At 46.5% G+C, this 18,956-nt stretch overlaps 1 protein-coding gene across 1 annotated transcript in view; it reads left to right on the forward strand.

The window, feature by feature from the left end:
- Window positions 1–18,956, forward strand: part of ZNF827 (zinc finger protein 827) — a gene marked incomplete at its 3' end in the record, with an annotated part of 150,832 nt that overhangs the window by 26,517 nt on the left and 105,359 nt on the right. The window contains exons 2-3 of the mRNA XM_084245844.1: window positions 4,315–5,364; window positions 14,103–14,275. Coding sequence (XP_084101970.1) covers window positions 4,315–5,364; window positions 14,103–14,275 — 1,223 coding nt within the window. The remainder of the gene's footprint in view (window positions 1–4,314; window positions 5,365–14,102; window positions 14,276–18,956) is intronic.

Here is an 18,956-nt window from a genome sequence, read left to right on the forward strand (position 1 = left end):
CAGGAATGTTTTGCTTTGAGCTTTCCCATAAGGGAACCTTTGTCCCTCATGGGACTTGAGACTCCACTGTGAGGAGCCCACCCACCCCAATAGCTGGACCAAGGCAGCCTTCTAGCGCACACACACCTTGATGAATTTGAACGTGAAGATAGAGAGCAGCCTAGCAGGTAGCAGGGGAAGATTTATATTTGTGGGAGCAACTTCTTGTTGCTGCTGTGTTGTGAACTGAAAGCATTTTTGAGCCTCTTGTGGTTTCTCTCTAACCCCTGCATGTCCCCATTCTCTTGCATTCACTTTCCTGAAAGCTTTCCCCACCTTTCGCCTGACCTCAGGTGATGCCAGAACAGAATTTTAGATATGTTTCTCCTCAGGTTCCTGGTCTGACTCTTTGGAGGCCATGCATTAAAATTATTTGGTGGTTTTATTACTTGAATAACCTCAATTTCAGTAGCAGCATCTTCGGGAAAGCGATTAATAAAGTACTATGAGATTAAAAATACTCTTTATGTATCTGAGTTTCCTTGCAGTCCAGAACAGAGTGTAGCTCAGTGATTGTATCTGCAAAGAATGGAGCAATGGATGGTTGAGAAATACCCAGGTATTTTTGAGGGCTCAACTGGTCTGTTCAGGAAATGTTTGGCTTGCTGTTTTGCTTGTTAGGGGACTTGTATTTTGGCAAGATTGGGAAAGTTGCTTGAAAGGTAGAAATCAGCTGTTTGTATCATTCAAGAATTTTCTTGTGTCGTTACCACTGCTTTATGAAATTAGAGCCTGAAATGATTTGGGGGGGGTTTGACACACCCACTTCTGCACATTTGGAGGGGAATAATATTTTTGTTTGCTGAGGGTGTAGAGGAGGTAGGAGGCTAAACTTTGTTTGGGAGACTTTGCCAGTGGATGTGCTGAATTCTTTAGGTGTTTGAGCTGACTTTTGATGGAATGCAAGAACGAAAAGGAAGGGGGATGGGTTGGAGAGATTAGAGAAATAGGATTATGGAATAGTGGATACTTACCTGACATTGATGATGCTCAAGGTCCTCATCTAAGGGAATTCTCTGATTTCCTTCTCAAGGTGGTGGAAGGCTGAATGATGGGGTGGGGAGCAGAGTGAGCAGCTGCTCAGAACTTTCTAGAAGTTGTCACTTAGAGGGTTTTTAGCTTGGTAAAGGATCTGTAGGTCAGGTGTTGAGAGATTTGCTTCCTGGTTCTTGCATTACGCAATAGGTCACCTGTGTCTTTGATCCAACCACATGCCCTGTAGCAGTCTCAGTAAAATTTCAAGGCTCTTCCTGTGGTTGTGGTTTTACAGTCCTCAAACCTCCGTTTTCTGTGCTTTGTTAGCTGACCCTTACCACATTGGTTCCAGAATGTTCTTAACAAGCATTCTAGAACTATTCCAGTTGGACAAAAATAAAATCTAAAAGTATTTACTTTTGTGTCACATATTTTCCTGTGTTAGTTCATTTAGTGAGTGTTAATAAAGATGAAAGGAGAGAGTCTCGGAGGAGATGCTCAACTAATTCTTATGTAGTGATTTTTACATCTTTTACTTCTCTTACTATTTACAGGGTAACTCCCATGTGATTCTCCTGAAAGATGAGATATTTAATCTGAAATCAAAAAAGCTGGTTTGCCAAAGGAACATAAAATTAGCCCTATTGTGGAAATTGATGTTGACAGGTTGGTGTCTGGTGAAAAGCACCTCTACAAGAAGCCACTGGAGAGATGAGTTCAGGGTCCTGCCGATTCAGGAAGATGAAAAATGTTGAAATCAAGTGGGGAGAAGGGAATGGTCCAAATCACAAGAAACCAGACTGTTTTTAACCGAGAAAATTCAATTTTATCTGCCTTTTTTTTTTTTTACCAGCAAATTCCATTTGATATTTTACATTTTCTTGATAACTTAATAAAGATCCCAGGAAGGAGTTGCCGAACTTTAGCTTAGTGAAAGAGAATTTGTCATTTGTGACATTTCTTCTCTAAATAGCATGAGAAGATCAATGAATTAGTTTGTAGTTCCTGCATTACTAGTTCTTGCTGTTTCTATCCAGAAAGGAAAGTGCACGTGAACAGCAGACGTGGCACAGCAGGAGGTGCTGGCTCGCTCCCTGCAGTCACCAGCTCTGCTGGGGAGCAGGCTTTGGATGGGGCAGGGGTGAGAGCTGGAGGTAGTTAAACTCAATCCTTGTCCCCCCGGAACACCATCTCAGCAAGTAGGCCATGAACTGATAGATCCCTGAGCGTGATAGGCCAGCAATATAAACCAAATGGGGCCACTGCATTCAAAACATTGAATCCGGAGCTTCTCCTGACCAGCCCGCCACGCTCGAGTCTGGGCCTCTGTCTCCCTGCCCCGTGTGGAGACCTGCGGTCTGTTTCCCACTCGTGGCGGTCATTGCATCCCACTCCCCCCACCCTACACTCCCCCACTGGCTCCCACTTTCACCAGATGCTCAAGACCTTGCAGAGGACAACAGTGTCCCGCTGACACACACAGCCCCTCCACAACACGCACACTCTTCTCACACATTCAGACACACACACTAATGTTTTTTCTGACTTTTTCCCCTGCTCACTCACTCTGCTTTTTTCACATTGGCTTCCTTCTGTTCCAGGGACAGTCCAGACATGTCCCCCCCACCCCCCAGGGCCGCGGCAGTGACTTCTTCTGCAGGGGACGGTGTCCCAGAGGCAACTGCGTGGACAGCTCCTGGCTTCTTCCAAGTCTTTGCTCAAATGTCACCACCTCCTGGAAGCTTCACTCTCTGACCACCTGTTTAAAATGGCTGCTCACCTCCTACCCCCAACCCCATCCTTCTCATCCAGCTTTCTGTCTTTTCCCTGGACCTACCACCCTCTGACTTACTACTATATCACTTAATCACTTATGACTTTGGTTTAACATTTCTCTTCCTGCACTGGAATGTACATTCCAAAAAGGCTGGATCTTTGTTTAGTTCAGTGTTGTTCAATCCAGAACAGTGCCAGCTGCTCCAAAATTACTTGTTGACTAAGGGAAAGCATGAATGAACGAGAAGGATAGACAAATTCTGCCTGAGAGTTCTAGGGAGAATCACGAGGAAGAGGCCTTTGAGCTGGGTTGTTGATGGACATGCTGGATTGGACAGTCAGGTTTTCTGAGGAAAGACATTCCAGGTGGAAGGAATATTTTGAGCAGAAGATGAAAAGTGATGGACCTCTTGGGGATTCCTGGAGTGGTGGAGTCCCCGTTAGCGAGGGCTCGCAGGGGCAGAGAGAGTGGTTGTGGTGGGTGTACAAAGGGAAGAAAATATTTAATGTGGCAGGTAGCAAAGGACATGTTATTAATCCCTGCCAGCGATCAGACAGCATGCATGTCAGGGACTGGAATCGAGGACTGTGAAGGCAGGGGCGCTCGGAGCCCAGGCCGGGTCCCTGGGAGAAATCAGTCACGTGAAGAGTGTTTGCTCATGAGACCTGACTTTACTAGTGGACTTGCCTGTTTCCTAACATGGTCACAGGCTTATTATGCCTCATAACGACTAGGGAAGTGAGTTTTGCATGTATCAAATCTTTTTGATAAATTCAAACCAAAAAAATGAATTGCATCCTGTGTCAACCAGCTGAGGGACTTGGAGTTCCTGCATGGGGACTCGGCTGACCTCACGCTAATTCTGACATGACACTGGAGACCCGAGCCTGGGGGCTCTCTTTATTGCTTGACAAGAATTTGAGCTTCAGGGCCTCCCCTGGTGGCGCAGCGGTTCAGCGCTGGGCTGCGAAGCTGCCCACAGCCTCTGCAGCACCGGTTCAATCCCCGGCCGCCGCCGAGGGTCCCACATGGCGCGACAGACCCCTCCTGCCATGCCCGCTGCTCCCCTCAGCAGTGTATTTCGTCAGCCTGCCTGTTCTGCTCCCCACTCTGGCTCTGGTGAATTCTCTCACCCTCCCGCGCTTCTGACTATACCCAGTGCTTGTATAAATAAATAAATAAATCTTAAAAAAAAAAAAAAAAGAATTTGAGCTTCTTTCCATTTCCCACCATCATCAGAAATAACGTTTTTTCATCCAGTTGCTTTAGCAGACCCAGGTCTCGCCTTCCTTTTCCACTTCAACTCATCTGGGGTCATTATTAGCAGGTCCTGGAGCTGCTGGGTGGGCCTTGACCTTCTTCCCAGCCCTGCCAGGACTGACTCTGCACTTGACCTTCTGGGGCGGGTCTGCTGCTCTCCCGTGGCTGGTGGGTGGCAGGGAAGCATGTCTCGGCCCCCCGGAGTGTCTTCGGGCTGGCTTGTTGCTCACTGGGGAGTAAACCTGGTCTTCTTCCTCCCCCAGATGTTAGTAGGCAGGACGAGGCGGAGGGCGAACTCAGCGAAGGCGAGCACTGGTATGAGAACTCTTCCGAGACTCCCTCCGAGGCGTCCTGTGGAGAAGTCCAGGAGAACTATAAGCTGTCTCTGGAGGACCGGATCCAGGAGCAGTCCACCTCCCCCGACACCTCCTTGGGGAGCGCCACCCCCAGCAGCCACACGCTGGAGCTGGTGGCCCTCGACGGCGAGGTCCTGCGAGACTCCCTGCCCGCTCAGGACCACCTCTCTCCCGGCGTGTCTTCTCTGTGTGACGAGGACGCCCCCGGCTCCACCAAGCCCCTGAGCAGCAACCTGCGGCGGCTGCTGGAGGCCGGCTCCCTCAAGCTCGAGGCCGCGGCCACGGCCAACGGCAGGGTGGAGTCTCCGGTCAATGTCGGCTCGAACCTCTCCTTCTCCCCGCCCTCCCACCATGCCCAGCAGCTCAGTGTCCTTGCCAGGAAGCTGGCAGAGAAGCAGGAACAGAATGACCAGTACACTCCAAGTAACCGTTTTCTCTGGAATCAAGGTAAGTGGTTGCCAAACTCAACCACCACCTGCGGCCTGTCCCCGGATTCCGCCATCCTCAAACTGAAAGCTGCAGCCAATGCTGTCCTGCAGGACAAATCTCTCTCCAGGACTGAGGACACCATGCGATTTGAGTCCTTTTCCTCCCCTTTTAGCTCCCAGTCTGCCAGTTCCACCCTGGCAGCTTTGTCCAAGAAGGTCAGTGAGAGAAGCCTGATGCCTGGCCAGGAGCACCCGCCCCCGGCCAGCTCTTTCCTCTCCCTGGCCTCCATGACCTCCTCGGCCGCCCTCCTGAAGGAGGTGGCCGCCAGGGCAGCTGGCAGTCTGCTGGCGGAGAAGTCGGCCCTGGTGCCTGAGGACCCGCTGCCGCCACAGCCTTCGGAGAAGAAGCCGGAGAAGGTCACCCCGCCGCCGCCGGCACCCCCACCGCCCCCACCGCCACCACCACAGTCCCTGGAGCTATTGTTACTCCCGGTTCCTAAGGGGAGAGTCTCTAAACCCTCCAACGCAGGTACGCCATCTTTTCTTTGAATGCTCATGTGAGTCTTTGTCACTGTCCGTCGCGACGTCTCGCGCATCGCCTGGGCCTGTTGGGGTCCCCATCTTGAGCCGAGGCTGGGATTTTGAAAAGCACAACAAAATCCTTGAAGTGAGCAGGGAGCGGGTTTTCGTGCACGTCTTCCACAAAGGCTTCCCAAATAGCTGCCTTCCTGAAAGGGGGCGAGTCATCTTGGAGACATGCTGCCCTCCTCCCGTCCAGGGAGATGATTTTTTTTTTTAAATTTTTCTCACCAAGTTCAGGCGAGGTCCATGCAAGCTATATTTAATGGGGGAAGATGAAAGCATCTTTGTCGTGGAGTGCACGGCACCCCTGAACGTAGGGGACAAAACCCCACTGCTTTTGAAACAGCGGACAAGGGGGAGCCCACCCTCCCGCTGTCTGCGCCATAAATGGACTTTTGTGTAATCAGGAACTACTCTGCCCTAATTTATCACAGCACACGCTTTTATGTTAGCATTTTTATTCCCTTTTTGTGGAATTTAAGCCTTTTCCATTTATCCTGTGCTTCTGTAATTTCTGGTCATATAAGAACTCTAAAGAATATTGTCATTCAGGCATCATCAAAGCATTTCCTGCAAAGGCTTAATTGTATGCCAGTCCAATCCTATGCTGAAGGAATGTGCATGTGGAATATTTGAATCATAACTGTTTCTTGGGGGGGAGCAGCCTTGCCGGAGGGGGCAGCGCTGTCTTGGAGAGTCTTGACACTCACAGTTGTCATCTGAGGGAGCAGTGTGGTCACGTGAGACCCCACGTGGAGCATTGTCTCTTGTGCTGGGCTGTTAAGTTGTGCTCATGGTAAATCATGGTCTCGGGGGCGGGACTGGGGACTGCATTCGAGGCTCCAGGAGCTCGCGCTCCCCGGGAGCAGGAAGAGGCTCTGCGTGTCCCCATCGGTATACACACTCCATTGCTTGTGTCTCGCCAACTGCTGGGTATTTGCAGCCACACTTGGCGAGCATGCTCGGCATGGCCAGCATCAGCTGGATAGTCGCAGCTAACCTCGATTGGAGGCACTGGTGACAAATTTCCATTTTAATTGCTGAGCCAGCCATAGGCAATAATTACAATTACTTAAATACTTGCGTGAACTGCACGATAGAACTGGGAACGTGGATACCTGAAACTTTTATGACTCCAGGCGATCCAAACTTCTCACTCCAGAGTTTCTAAAGTATCAATAAAATCTTGAATGTTTGCCCATTTGAGTTTCACTTCTCTCACCTCACCTGCCATCTGGTGAAATAGAGAAATGACTGAAAGTCGGAAGCAAGGGGAAGTGTAGAGGCGGGACGCGAGCTGGGGGATCTTGCAGTGGAGGTGATGGCTCCTGATGGAGAGAAATTTCATGTAGGAGTCGTGGCAGGGAGGTCTGCGTAGGTGGAAAATGTGATTTTATAAGTGTTCTTTATCTGGTTGTTGAATAAACTTATTCGTGGTGCTTATGCTATAAATTCACCTGGACGTTATTTAGAAAAGCTGATACAAAATGAATCATAAACTGCACTTGACTCGAGACTGGGAAAGATCACTGATAAAACTTTCTCCTGAAGATGAGCTGTAGTAACATTTCCCAAATTGTCTCGAACCCCGTCAGCAAGAGCTGTGACGCCTCCTCTCCCCTCCAGTGACGAGCTGCAGGCGGTGGCAAGAAGGCTGTCCTGAGCCTCTAGCTTCGGGTAGACTTTGCCTGTTTTGTGGTAGAATACACCCCAGGAAGATGTGCTCCCTGCTTGGTTTAAATGCACTTAATTCATGCCAACATCTCAATGAGCTGCTCAGCAAATTTAATAGAGAAGCTTTAAGAAATCAGTTTTTTTTCCCCTTATCTTTTTACTGAATTTCTTCTGTTGTTCAATCACTTAATATTTTAATCAATGAGTCTTCAAATCAAAAGAGGCGGGGAAGGAACTTCCAGAATGTGGGCTCTGTGGCCCCGCTGAGGGGCTGGACCTAAGTCTCGTGTTCCACTTGCCTCTGTTCACAGTCCAAGACCTGGCGAAGCAGCTGCAGGGCTGGGTGATTGTATTACAAAAATATTATTTTTGTAAAACTTACAGAAGAGGAGAGATCACTGCAAAGAAAGGGTCCTTGAAGAGTGTTCGGGAACCCCATGTGGACACAGCCCCAGTTCGAGTTCTGATTCTTGTTGCCGGGATGGGAAGTGGAGGGGGCCTCTGTGCCCTCGTGTTAGTTACACTTCCCAATATCCCACGGAGATGTCGGGTTAAGAAGGAGTAGGTAGATGTTCAATTTAGTTACTTTGCTTCATGAGCACGTGAATTGGTTGGGTCACAGATTTTTGAATCAGAGCAATGGTTGGGAAGGTTGGTCTTCATCGTCAGCCCTTGCTCCCTCCCCCCGACACTCTAAACTATTGGGGCCAGCATGGGGACGTAACCGCTTTACCTGACCCTGAAAAAGCATGATGGCAGCACGCTGAAGCCCTCACCCACGATTCTCAACATTTCCAAGCATTTCTCATTATTATTTTTCCTTTACCTTAAAAAGTAATCTGAGTTTAATTCAAATAGATGTGCAGGGGAAGAGTTCCTGTTGCTTAATGACTTAAATGAGCAGATACTTCCCTTTTCTCCCCCTCAAAACACCCCAAGAACAAACTGCATACCCTCCTGATTTCAAACTGGGCTTCCATTTGAAAACTGTTTCTCAAAAAGCAGAAAGGGCATATAAAGTTGATTCTAGAGTCACAGAGAGACAGGTGCTGGAAAAGGCAGTCCTCTATTGAGTAATTTAGACTCCAGCATTTCTTTGACCTTCTTTAGGTCAAGAGAAGTCCACACCATGGGAGGAGAAATGTCTTTTAGGTCTGGCCTTATTCCTCTTTTTTGAACAGGTTTCTGTCGTTGCCAGGGTAAGGGGCAATTAATTCCTTAAAGAGTCCATCCCTGGATTGCCTTTTCCCCGTGAGAGCGACGTGACACTTGAGGAGAGGTCCCCTCCGTGTGACCCTGTGACCCAGCACATGCTACACGGCTTCTCTGAAAGAAGACACGCTAGAGAGAAGATTATGTCCGTTTGCTATAAAGATAAATGTCACACATTCACTCAATTCTCTTTGAAGCTACTGTTCTGTTGCAGCTCCGAATAAAATAAATGGTTTTTATTTTAAAGACAAGTTTCTTGTAGAAGGCCAACAAGATTTCCTAGATGCCAGCCAGGCTCGTTAGAAAAAAAAATAAAAAGGGTTTCAGGGAGAAGGTCTCCCCATCTTATTTTCCTGAATACAATTTAAATATGCTTCGAAGCAAATAGGCCTCGTGTAGTTGAAGACTGAGAGTATTTTCTGGACCAACAGATATTGTTTGCTGGCTTCTGTTTTCTTTCTTATTTATGTGATGTTATTATTATTAACTTTATTGCAAAAGCATTAGAAAGCCCAGAAAGTGAGGTAACCTCTTCTGCTACTCCCATTAGGTCCATGGTTATTAATAGCTGTGTCTGGAAATGATCACATATAGGAACCTGTTTAGAAAATTCACTTTTTAGTCAAGTTGTAGAACTATCTGTTACTCATCTCCATTATAGTGCCCCAGGAATTTAAGGGTAGGGTAGCTCTAGATCTGACTCTTCTGTAGTTTTATTGACTAGTTACCTGCATACGTGGTTAATATCAATGTCAATAACTGCAGATCGGCCCAGTGACACCCTCTGACAGTGACACCCTCTGCTAACAGAGTTTTCTCATTAAAAGCTATGAAATCCATGGACATTGTTAGAAAGTGGGTGGATGGCTCCGCATGGTTGTGTACCTTAGGTTGACAGGCATAGAGGGGAGATGGTGAGGCTACAGACTGCACACCCAGAGGTGCTGGCACCCAGAAGTCCTTCCATGTTCATGGTAAGGTCTGTTTGCAGAAACTACCCACTTGCAAATTATCTCAATTTTCTTCAAATGGGATCTAACAAAACAACCTTTTATTTCAAAATCTATGGGCACAGCTACATTTGTTTTAAAAATACCCTGCCTTGAGTTGAAGCAATTAAATTAATAAAACCCTTTGTGATTTTTTTTAAGCCCAGGGAAGTTTTTTTTTGTTGCTTTGTGGGTCTCCACAAAGATGGTAGAGCAGCTTGTCCCCCCTGACTCGTGAGGGCTTCACCCCACTTTAGTTTCCTCTGCTGTAAATTGAGCTGGTTAAGAATTATCTCCAAATTCTCTCCCGCTTTGAGATTCCTTGCTTTTACTTTCTGCTTTTCTTTAGCTCTATTTGTCTATCAGTTCAAGACAAACATATTATTTTTTCTATTTTTGAACTTAGTATGGTGCTGCTTGTAAATCACTATCAGACCTCCCACAAAATCGTCTCCGCCTGAGGCAGATCTCATCCATTGTAAATAGTTTAACGTATACCTTTGCACCACAGACTTTTTAAATATAATCTGCTCTAAATTCATGGTGGAGCTCGGTGAGGTCTGAGTGCATGAATGTCTCTGTTTATACAAGTCCTTCCACGTGTACTGCGACAGTGATAGCCGCGCACTCCTGGGCTAACACACCTTCCTGGAGCCTATCCATTCATCCATTTCCATGCCCCAACCCTCCCCACTTAACCTCACCATAACCCAGTGCACAGGCATTGCACTGTACCTTGTACCCACACTGTGTGTGTGGTGGGGTCACAAGGTGAGGATGTCCAGCCCTGCTCAGCCATGCCCCCTCCACCTCTTCTCCCCTGCTCTCTCTCATTTCTCTCTCCCTGCCCAGCTGAACTTGGCCATCAAAGTCTGTGTAGGCTGAGCCCAACCCTACATGGTTTCAGCGCATGGATTCCGGCTCCTTTGTCTCCTCCTGGCTCTGGTGATGAGCCAGCACATTGGTCCTGTGTGTTCATTATGTGATGTTGGTTGCATTTACAGATGCATGTGGTGAGTTGTCTGCTTTGGGGAGGCAAGAGCTTATGATCACTACTATTACTGCAGCAGCCACTACTGGTAGTTTCTGCTGACGGCGTGCCAGGAGATGCCACGTATTTATTATCTCTTTTATTCCAACAGTAGTTTTCCCTATAAAGAGAACATGTTTTCTCTAGGGGAGCGAAAGAGCAGCTATCCTTCCTGTTGGGTCTGTGAGCATTTGGTGGGACTTAGTTGTGTTGCAGCGATACTAACTAGCTGGTGATAGAGTTGGGAGAGACTGTTGTAAACTAGGTAAAATTATGAAAAGTTCAATAATGTTGCCTTAAGACTGTGTGGTTCGTTCTGAGGAAGTGGTCCTGTTTCCTTAGACTCTAAATTTGAGTGAAAGGTTCGGTTGTCAGCTCTTTGAAAACAGTTGGGCATACAAAATAGAATCTCCTTACTTCCTCCCTGCTCTAAAGTAGCTGCTGTCATCGAGGCAAGGAAGGCACTCTACTAAAACAAGAATTTCTTTTCTTGAATAAATAAAAATTAAATGTTACCAGGGAGATTACTGGCCAAGTTGGAAACTCGGCCATTATATTCTGCTACTATAATTGATTTATGTTTTTAAAATTAAGGTAGCGTTACTTAAAAACCTTGTATATAATTTAGAAATATAGGATCCCACCTCTTCCTGTGTTTGTGGCCACACTAGACTCACCCCCAAGGCACCCATAGTCCACCATTATTCTGCTTGCTTTTATCTTAGCTCTGTCTTCCTTCCCTGCCATGATCAGTTGAAAATCTCTAGCAGTTCTAGTAGTGTAGCTGTTTGACCACATAACTCACAGTTAGTTTCTCTTCATTAGAAGTGTTCTCATTTTTCCCCAGTCAATCCAAGTCCACATCCATGTAAGCTTTGGTATTAACTAAAAGGAAGGAAGCAAATCTCCAAAATAAAATCGAGCTATATGAAAAGCTGACATGCGCTCTGTAACTTTGTAAAGCCGAGGCGAGTAGGGTGTGGATGGGGCTGCCAAAATAGGAAGCACACTGGTTATGTAGGGCAGGCGAGGGGTCTGGGGGACAGAGACCCTCCTTTGTCAGCTAATGTCTTTTTATTGCCTTCCTGGGATGTGGCCTGAGTTGGCAGCTCAGTGGAGGACAAGTCTTTTTTTCTCTCCTCTCCCCAGACAGTTCTGCCAAATCAGGCAGGCAGGTTTGGGCTTACGGAGTGGGAAATACTTCCTAAAGACAGGACGACTGGCTGCCTATTTGCATATCTCTTTTTTAACTCATTTGATGTTCATGTAACCCAAAATAGGCATCATTATCTTTTTTTTTTTTTTTTCATTCTAGCTTATGTCAGTAGTCTCACCTAGAGGTCTGATTTAGTCCTTTCTCTCAAGTCTGTTGTTCACCATGTCATCTTGGTGATCTAGATATCAGAGTGGAGGACATGGTGATGAAGGACAGAAGAGGAGGCCAGTTGAGGGGGGACTCGAGGTTAGCAGAGCAGTCAACACAGACAGACAGCAGGACAGCTATGGCGTATTAACACAAAGCTTGTCTATGGACCTCTCTAGAGAGGGCTTTCTCCAGAGTAAAAGGAAACCCTCAATCCCCTCCCTATCCCTCAATCAAAAAAAGGAAATACTTTGGATGGAACACATCCCAAGTAGAAGTTTCAGACTTGAAGGCTATATTTTTGGATAGAAGATTCTTTTTCAAGATGCTTGGTTGAACTAACCACTATTGGTATTAGCTAGGCTGCCTTTTTGGAATGTCCTAATTTTATTCCAGAACCCTCTGGTCCCATCCACTTAAAGTGGTTCGTTGCCTGTAGAGACTCAATCGACTCCATGAATTAATAATGAGATGATTTTAAAGTTTACCCTGGAGAATAATTCCTTTTAAAATTATAAAAGCAATGTATGTGTTAAAAATTTCAAATAATCCAGAAGACTATAAAACGAAAACAAAAGTCTCCCCCCCTGACCCTTTGCCCCTTCCTTTTAATCCATCATCCTTCAAGGTTAATTGATTACAGGTTTCTTGGGTATGCTTGCAGAAACTGTTGATGTAAGTAAAAGGATATCTTTCCGTTTGTTTCACTTATTCATTCCATGCCCCCCTCCTCTTATTTATGTATTTATTTTTTTGCTCAAGTGTTCTACAACAAATTTCAGGTATCATATCTTTTTCTGTAAATATTCCATATATATCTCTAACAGATCAAATAATAGCCACAACGTCATGGTCACATTGGACGGGACTAGGAACACTCACACTATGCTCTGTATTTCTGTGATTATCTCAACAGTGTCTTTTCGTAATTGCTGTGTTCAAATGAGGATCAAAATTAGCTTCACACCTTGCATTTGTTATATATGTCCCTCACTTGTCTTTCATCCATAGCCCTTTCTCTTTTTAAAAAGCCATTTACTTGTTCAAGAAACTGGGTCATTTGTGCTATAGAATTTCCTACCTTCTGGGTTTGGCTGATTCCATTACTGGTGTGTTTAATAAATGTTGTTTTAATCACCCGCATTTCCAGTAAACTGTTAATCTGTAGAGAGGCTTGATTATTTGGTAAGAATATTTCTAGACGGTTGATCAGAAGGCACGCCAGATTGTTCCATTTTTTCGTGGTAATTAAGATTGAACAATGGTTTTTGGTATCATCAGCTTGCTCCATCCTTTATAAAGTTCTCTATCAGTCTTTCCCCTAAAGGTTTTAGCAGCGATTGCTTCCCAGTTTTTAGAAAATAAAAATAATCATCCTAGACATACAGTTTTGTAGCTTGTTTTATCCACCTACACTCATATCTTGGACATGCTTCTGTATCAGCATCTGTAGATCCAGTTCATTTTTGAAAATGGTTTCGTGTATTTTTATGGCATGTATGCCCTACAACTTACAGCCTGTTTGAAAAGTAACGACTGAGTCCTCAACCCTGTGCTTTCTGTGTCCCTGAATTTCTGATGTAACTGAGCGTTACATCGCGGGACCCTGGTGCAGGGAGGAACAGCAGGGTCGGGGCTGACAATAGTCAGGGTGGGGGAGACAACAGTCTTCCTTGGAGGACGTAGTTGGGACTTTTTGCTTTCCCCCCAAATTGAAGCATTTGTAGCTGCCTGGTTAACAGCTCTTCCCAAAGAGGCCTGGGGAGGGATGGGGTGGATGGGGGTGCACCCGACTGCTGGCACTGGGAGGGCGCAGTACAGAGGAAGGGACGTCTGGTTACTGGCAGCCAGTGGACAGAAATAAGAGGGTGAACGCCCTGACCTTGAGACCCCCTGATGGCTAAGCTGGCAGCAGCAGCAGCTGAAGCCTCGAACAGCCTTCGGACCTAGCATTTGTCTCCAAGGGAGCTGGCGCTGTGTGGCTGTTGGTCTTCACCTGGTGCGGGACCTTAGTTCCTGTCTCATGTGGCTTGTCTTGTATTTCTTGCTGGTTTTCAAGTTCAGGAATTTAGATATGGACCCGCACTTGGCAGTTTCCTTCAGGAAACAAAATCCCTTTGCAGACGCCTTCCTAAGCGTGGGGTGGCCTTCAAAGTCAGACTGACACCAGGCTACATGATCCGATTTTGAAAAACAAACTCGGGAGGCAGAACGAGATGAATGTGGGCTTCTACCTGAAGAAAAGGAGTAATAAAACCGGGTCCTACATCAAGTCTTGTCAATGTTGAGGGGGAAAAAAAACACACAACTTCCAATCGTGTTTAGAAGTTCATTCTAGAACTCTGAGTGTCACGAATGCCAGATGCCCTGTTCTTTCTCATTGTCCTTAATGTCTCTTTCTCTCTCCTTATTCCAAGCCTCAGAAGAAGAAAGTGGAAAGCCTTTCCAGTGTCCAATATGTGGTTTGGTTATAAAAAGGAAGAGTTACTGGAAGCGGCACATGGTGATTCACACAGGTTTAAAAAGTCATCAGTGTCCGCTCTGTCCATTCCGGTGTGCTCGCAAGGACAATCTCAAATCCCACATGAAGGTAAGCCGGCCGCGGGCGGCGCTGAAGGGGCAGACTCTGCCCGGCCTTGCACCTGCTCTGGTGCGGGAGACCAGAGAGGGGCCACTGGTGGGGCTGATGAAGAGGGCACCCGAGGTCGAGGTGGGCGGGGTCCAGGATGCACCTGGGAACAGGGTCTCATGTGAAGGTCTCGAGGCTCCTTTTACAACCAAGGTCTTAGAGGCAGAGAGAAGCTTCAGCACCTGAGTAATGTACATTGTGTAGACCCAGCCTTTCCTATTGGGGTGCAGCAGCCTAACCTGACCTGGCATGGTGCTCATTTCTGGGGCCTTGGAGGGGGATTTGGGGAAGAGCAAGAAACCAAGACAAGTCCAGGAAGGAACTTGCTTCCCTCTGGACAGACTGGCCTCTTCTGGCGCTGCCTTGCTCTGGAGGGTCACGCGGAGATACCTTTAGGGGTGTGAGGACATAGGAGACGCCTGGGTTTCTCATGATCCCTGAGGGAGGCTTGGGGCCACTCCTGGGGCCAGGCTGGGGACCCTACCCTCCCTGAGGCTGTTGGTGTCTGAGAAGTCCTAATGCCCAGTGTCACGCTTCTAAGGATATTGTTTTCTATGTTCTAATGAAATCAGTTGGGGTTGGGGTGTGGGTGCCTGTAATGAGAAAACAGAATTAACTCTTAGTGTCGATGTTATGTGAGATGGCAGAAAACTGTCATCTAGAAATCCCTTTAGCAGCCCCATCTATGCTAAGGGTCTCATCTAATTTAAAGAGAAAGCTGAGGTTTTTGAATATGATGCACCTGAGTTTAAATTCATTGTGCAGCTCACCAGCCTTGAACAAATGAACCTGTAGACTCTCAATCTTTTCATCTGTTAAGTGGGGATCATAGTGTTTGTCTAGAAGAGCTGTCATCAGTGTTTATCAGCAAAGTACCTCACTCAGTAACTCATTGCAGTGGTAGTTATCAATTTCACTAACTATTATTGAACATCTTATAACAACAATTGTTATAATGATGTTTTCAATATGTTTTGGCTGTTGACACTGTTTACGAAATGTCTACTTTCCTGCCCTAAGAAGTAGAGTCTGTGTTCATCATTAAGATATTGGCTTTTTTCCAAATCTTGTAGACTTGTTCTTCCAAAAAGATCAGTAATCACTGTTGAGAATTGTAGCTTTTAAAAAACAAGTGTGATCAAATAGAACTTCTCACTGACTTTAGGAAATAGCTTAGAAGATTAAAAAAAAAATTAAATCCATGATGTAATTTGTTTTCTGTCATTTGCCTTTTCTCCTGGGAGCAACATGCCCTTCATCTTCAGAATCCATTTAACCAGGAGTTCTGGTTGGTTGAATTTTAGTGAGCTGACTTAGTTTTTACTTTAACCCTCCTCATCCCCTATCACCTCTTCCCTAAGTAAAATCTCATATTTTACATCTGCGAAGAGGATTTCATTAGCAGGACGAGACTTCAGAAGGAAGACCTTTAAAACTAAAATGTGTTTTAGTGACTCTGTCCTACACTGTGTTTAGAAATCAGGCCTGGCAAATTTAAAGCTTCAGTGAGCAGAAAACTTGCATCAAGCCTGACACCTTGTAAGCTTGGTTTCAGCTCAGGGTCACTTAAAACAACCTATTTATAAACCCATGGGGGAAAAAAAAAAAAGCTGGGTTTTCAATAGCGGAAACTGCTGACCCTTAAACTGCAGGGAGATGAGTTGGGTGCCTTGATGCTCCCGACGGTCGGCCATGACAGTGTGACAGATGAGAGCCGAGGGCCCCGCGGGTCGCGGGGTCTTACAATGCTTTCAGAACAAATCAATAACCAGTACAATGAAGCAGTTGTGTGAAATGACTACTTTATTCCAACTCCTAGTGTCCTAACCTGTTGAGCTGCCACGGGAGCTCTTGCAAGGGAAGACCGAGGAGGTGCCTGCAAGTTTAATGTTACGAGGTGCTGCTCTCTTTTGCGTCCACTCACTTAGGGGGCCCTTCCCCCTCTTTTTTTTTTGGAAAGATTCATGATTTTATTTTGATTAGACATCCTTTAATTTTTCTAAATTTTGCAGATAGAGTCTACATAGAAATTCAGGGACCTTGTGTGGTGACTAGGGAGTTATCTTCTGTTGCTGTCACCAAAGACTACAACTATGCATAGATTTTCTGCAGCAAATTCGTCCTATACAGTGGGGACCGTTGAGGCTCCAGATGACGATCGCCCACTGTGTGGTCAGGAAGACCTTAGCTGCAGTCTCAGTCCCGAGACTTTTAGGAGCTGTGAGGCTTGGGCGAATCATTTCTGTTCCCCAAGCCTCTGCGCTCATGGAGATCATATTCCTACGATCTGCCCCCCCGGAGTTGTTCGGTGAGATGATGGACATGAAGCACTTAACAGGGTGCCCATGTGGAGAAGCACTTGGAAACGTTGCAATTATTATTCAGAAGCCATCTGCCCATATATTAACGTTTACATTTTGAGAGATTGTTATGGTCTAAAAAAATTAGCCTGAATTTATTGCTTCTTTTTGTGATACCTCTTTAGTGTTGACAGGTTAGACTAGCACAAAAATATATAAGATTGGCCCTTCATCCCTTCCCATTGATATAACTCTTACCATTCTAATCAAGACCCTTCTAGATTGATTGTATAGATTTTTAAAAAACGGGGTTCCCCTTTCTTTGTTGGACAAACATGCACTTAAGGTGGCCCACCTTTACGTGGCATCTTATCATGCAAGTGTCTTTATGGCCAGTTGTGGAAGGAGCTTGTTAATGTCTGCAACGTCCTGAGGGTTATCTTAGATTTCCATTCAGAATTTTACAACTTTGCTGGGTGAGAAGCATATGGGAATTAAATGTGAAATTCATAAGCTAAAGTGGAACAGAGGCGGCGAGGACTACTGAGATGAAGGACATCATGATGGAAGGTAAGATGCGGGGCAGGAGACAGGGGATCCCCAAGTTTCCTCAGGTGCGTGGGCTCCTCCAGGAGAGGGACCCACAGATGAAACATGCTTCCGTGCCCCAAGGTTTAAGGTGGGTAACACATAGCCTTGGTTCCAAAGGACCACAGTCAGTACGCCGCCCCATGGCCTGTGAAGAGTGACCTGGTAGGCTCCAGAGTAAAAATTGTAACAGAAAGTGCTTTGCAGTCAGGAGAGACTGAAGGCCTCATGTGACCTGAGTCCCATAGTGAGGCCATCCATTGTTTTTCCTTTAAACGGTCATAAATTTTTCCACCACTGAATACACCAAGGGCAGGATCCCGGGAAGAGAAGCCACGGAAAATACACTCTAATCTGGGGCTCCCTTTCAGTTTTAGAACTTGGGCTCGATCTCTGTCCTTTTCCTTCTTCCAGAAGCTGCTTCCGGGGCTTCTGTGCTGGGATTAGCTCGCTCCTCTCCCGGGCCCGTAGATGTCAGGACGTTTCTGAAATGGAATCTGCCCACTGCGCCACTCCCAGGGACGCCACAGCCTTCCGCCCGTGACCTTTACCGCCTGGCTCCGGGCATGCTTGTGGTGGCACCTGGCAGGGTCCCACAGGACTGTGACCTTAGGCCTCCAAGGTGGCGCCTCTGCTGAATTGGGTGGAGGAAAAGGTGGGAATCCTGAGAATTCTGGGAGAAAAGAAATGAAAGGATCAGCTGCAGAGTGAAGTCCCTTTGTTGTGTAAGAACAGGGAGGGGCGAGAAGCACTGTCAGGGACAAGCCTAGTGTCCTGCCCCCTCAGCCCCTCCCGACCTGGCAGAAGGGACGCCTTTAATGAGCGAGGCTTGGCTGCCCCGGAATTAAAATTTATATGGTTATTTCAACTGACAAACTCAGGCTTTGGGGGACCCAGCATCTCTCCTGTTGTTTTTTTCAAAAAGCCACAGTGGGGTGCTGTAGCGACAAGATCTCACCATTAACTTTTAATTTCTTTGCTTTTGTTGGTTACTTAACATTATTTAAAAGTATGTTTTGGCTGGTGAATAATGCTTTTGGATTGCATTCAGAAGGCATAAACAGCTGTAGTAAAACTTGCTCTCTTGGAAAGGAAGCCAACGACGCAGAGGGCCCAGGTGGTGCAGTGGATTAACCAACTAACCTTTAACCTTCCCGAGCCCGGGGTTCAGGTTCTGCTCAGGTCACCTCTGAAAAAGGAAGTGTCCCTTTGGTTTTGAGTTCCGATCACTTGTGTGTCCAAGATCACAGCTCCCCCAGATCATTTGGCCCAAATCTACACAATTGGCAGTTTCTAGGCAAGGGAGGGCCAGGCCTGAAATAGCAGGGTGGAGGCTCGGCGCGGCGGCGAGGTCCACTGGCAGAGATGAATTGGGAAGTTACAAACGTACGAGCACCTGCCAGCTCCAGGCCCGGCTGGGGCCAATGCAGTGATGTCCTCACTTTTTCAAGCACTAAATTTGGTAGTGACAGAAAGAAAAAAAGTTTCTCACAATTTTTATAGGTATTGTGCGTGCGAGATTGGAACTGGCATAAAAGGCTGCATTCTTTCATTGCGACCATCAGAGCTGAGAGCGTGATGTAACCGTGCTTGGAAAACAGCGGTTTCATTTTCCCGAGAGCCCTTGGTGGCCACCAGACCTTGGTTTTTCTCCCACTGTGCTCTCTTTCTATGTCGTTTGCTCACACCACTTCCTCTGGGGTCTCAATTTCCCCCTCTGTGAAACGGGAGAACCTTGGAGAAGTGCTTTTCCA

This window comes from Talpa europaea, assembly GCF_964194135.1.
Source record: "Talpa europaea genome assembly, chromosome: 10".
NCBI lineage: Eukaryota > Metazoa > Chordata > Mammalia > Eulipotyphla > Talpidae > Talpa > Talpa europaea.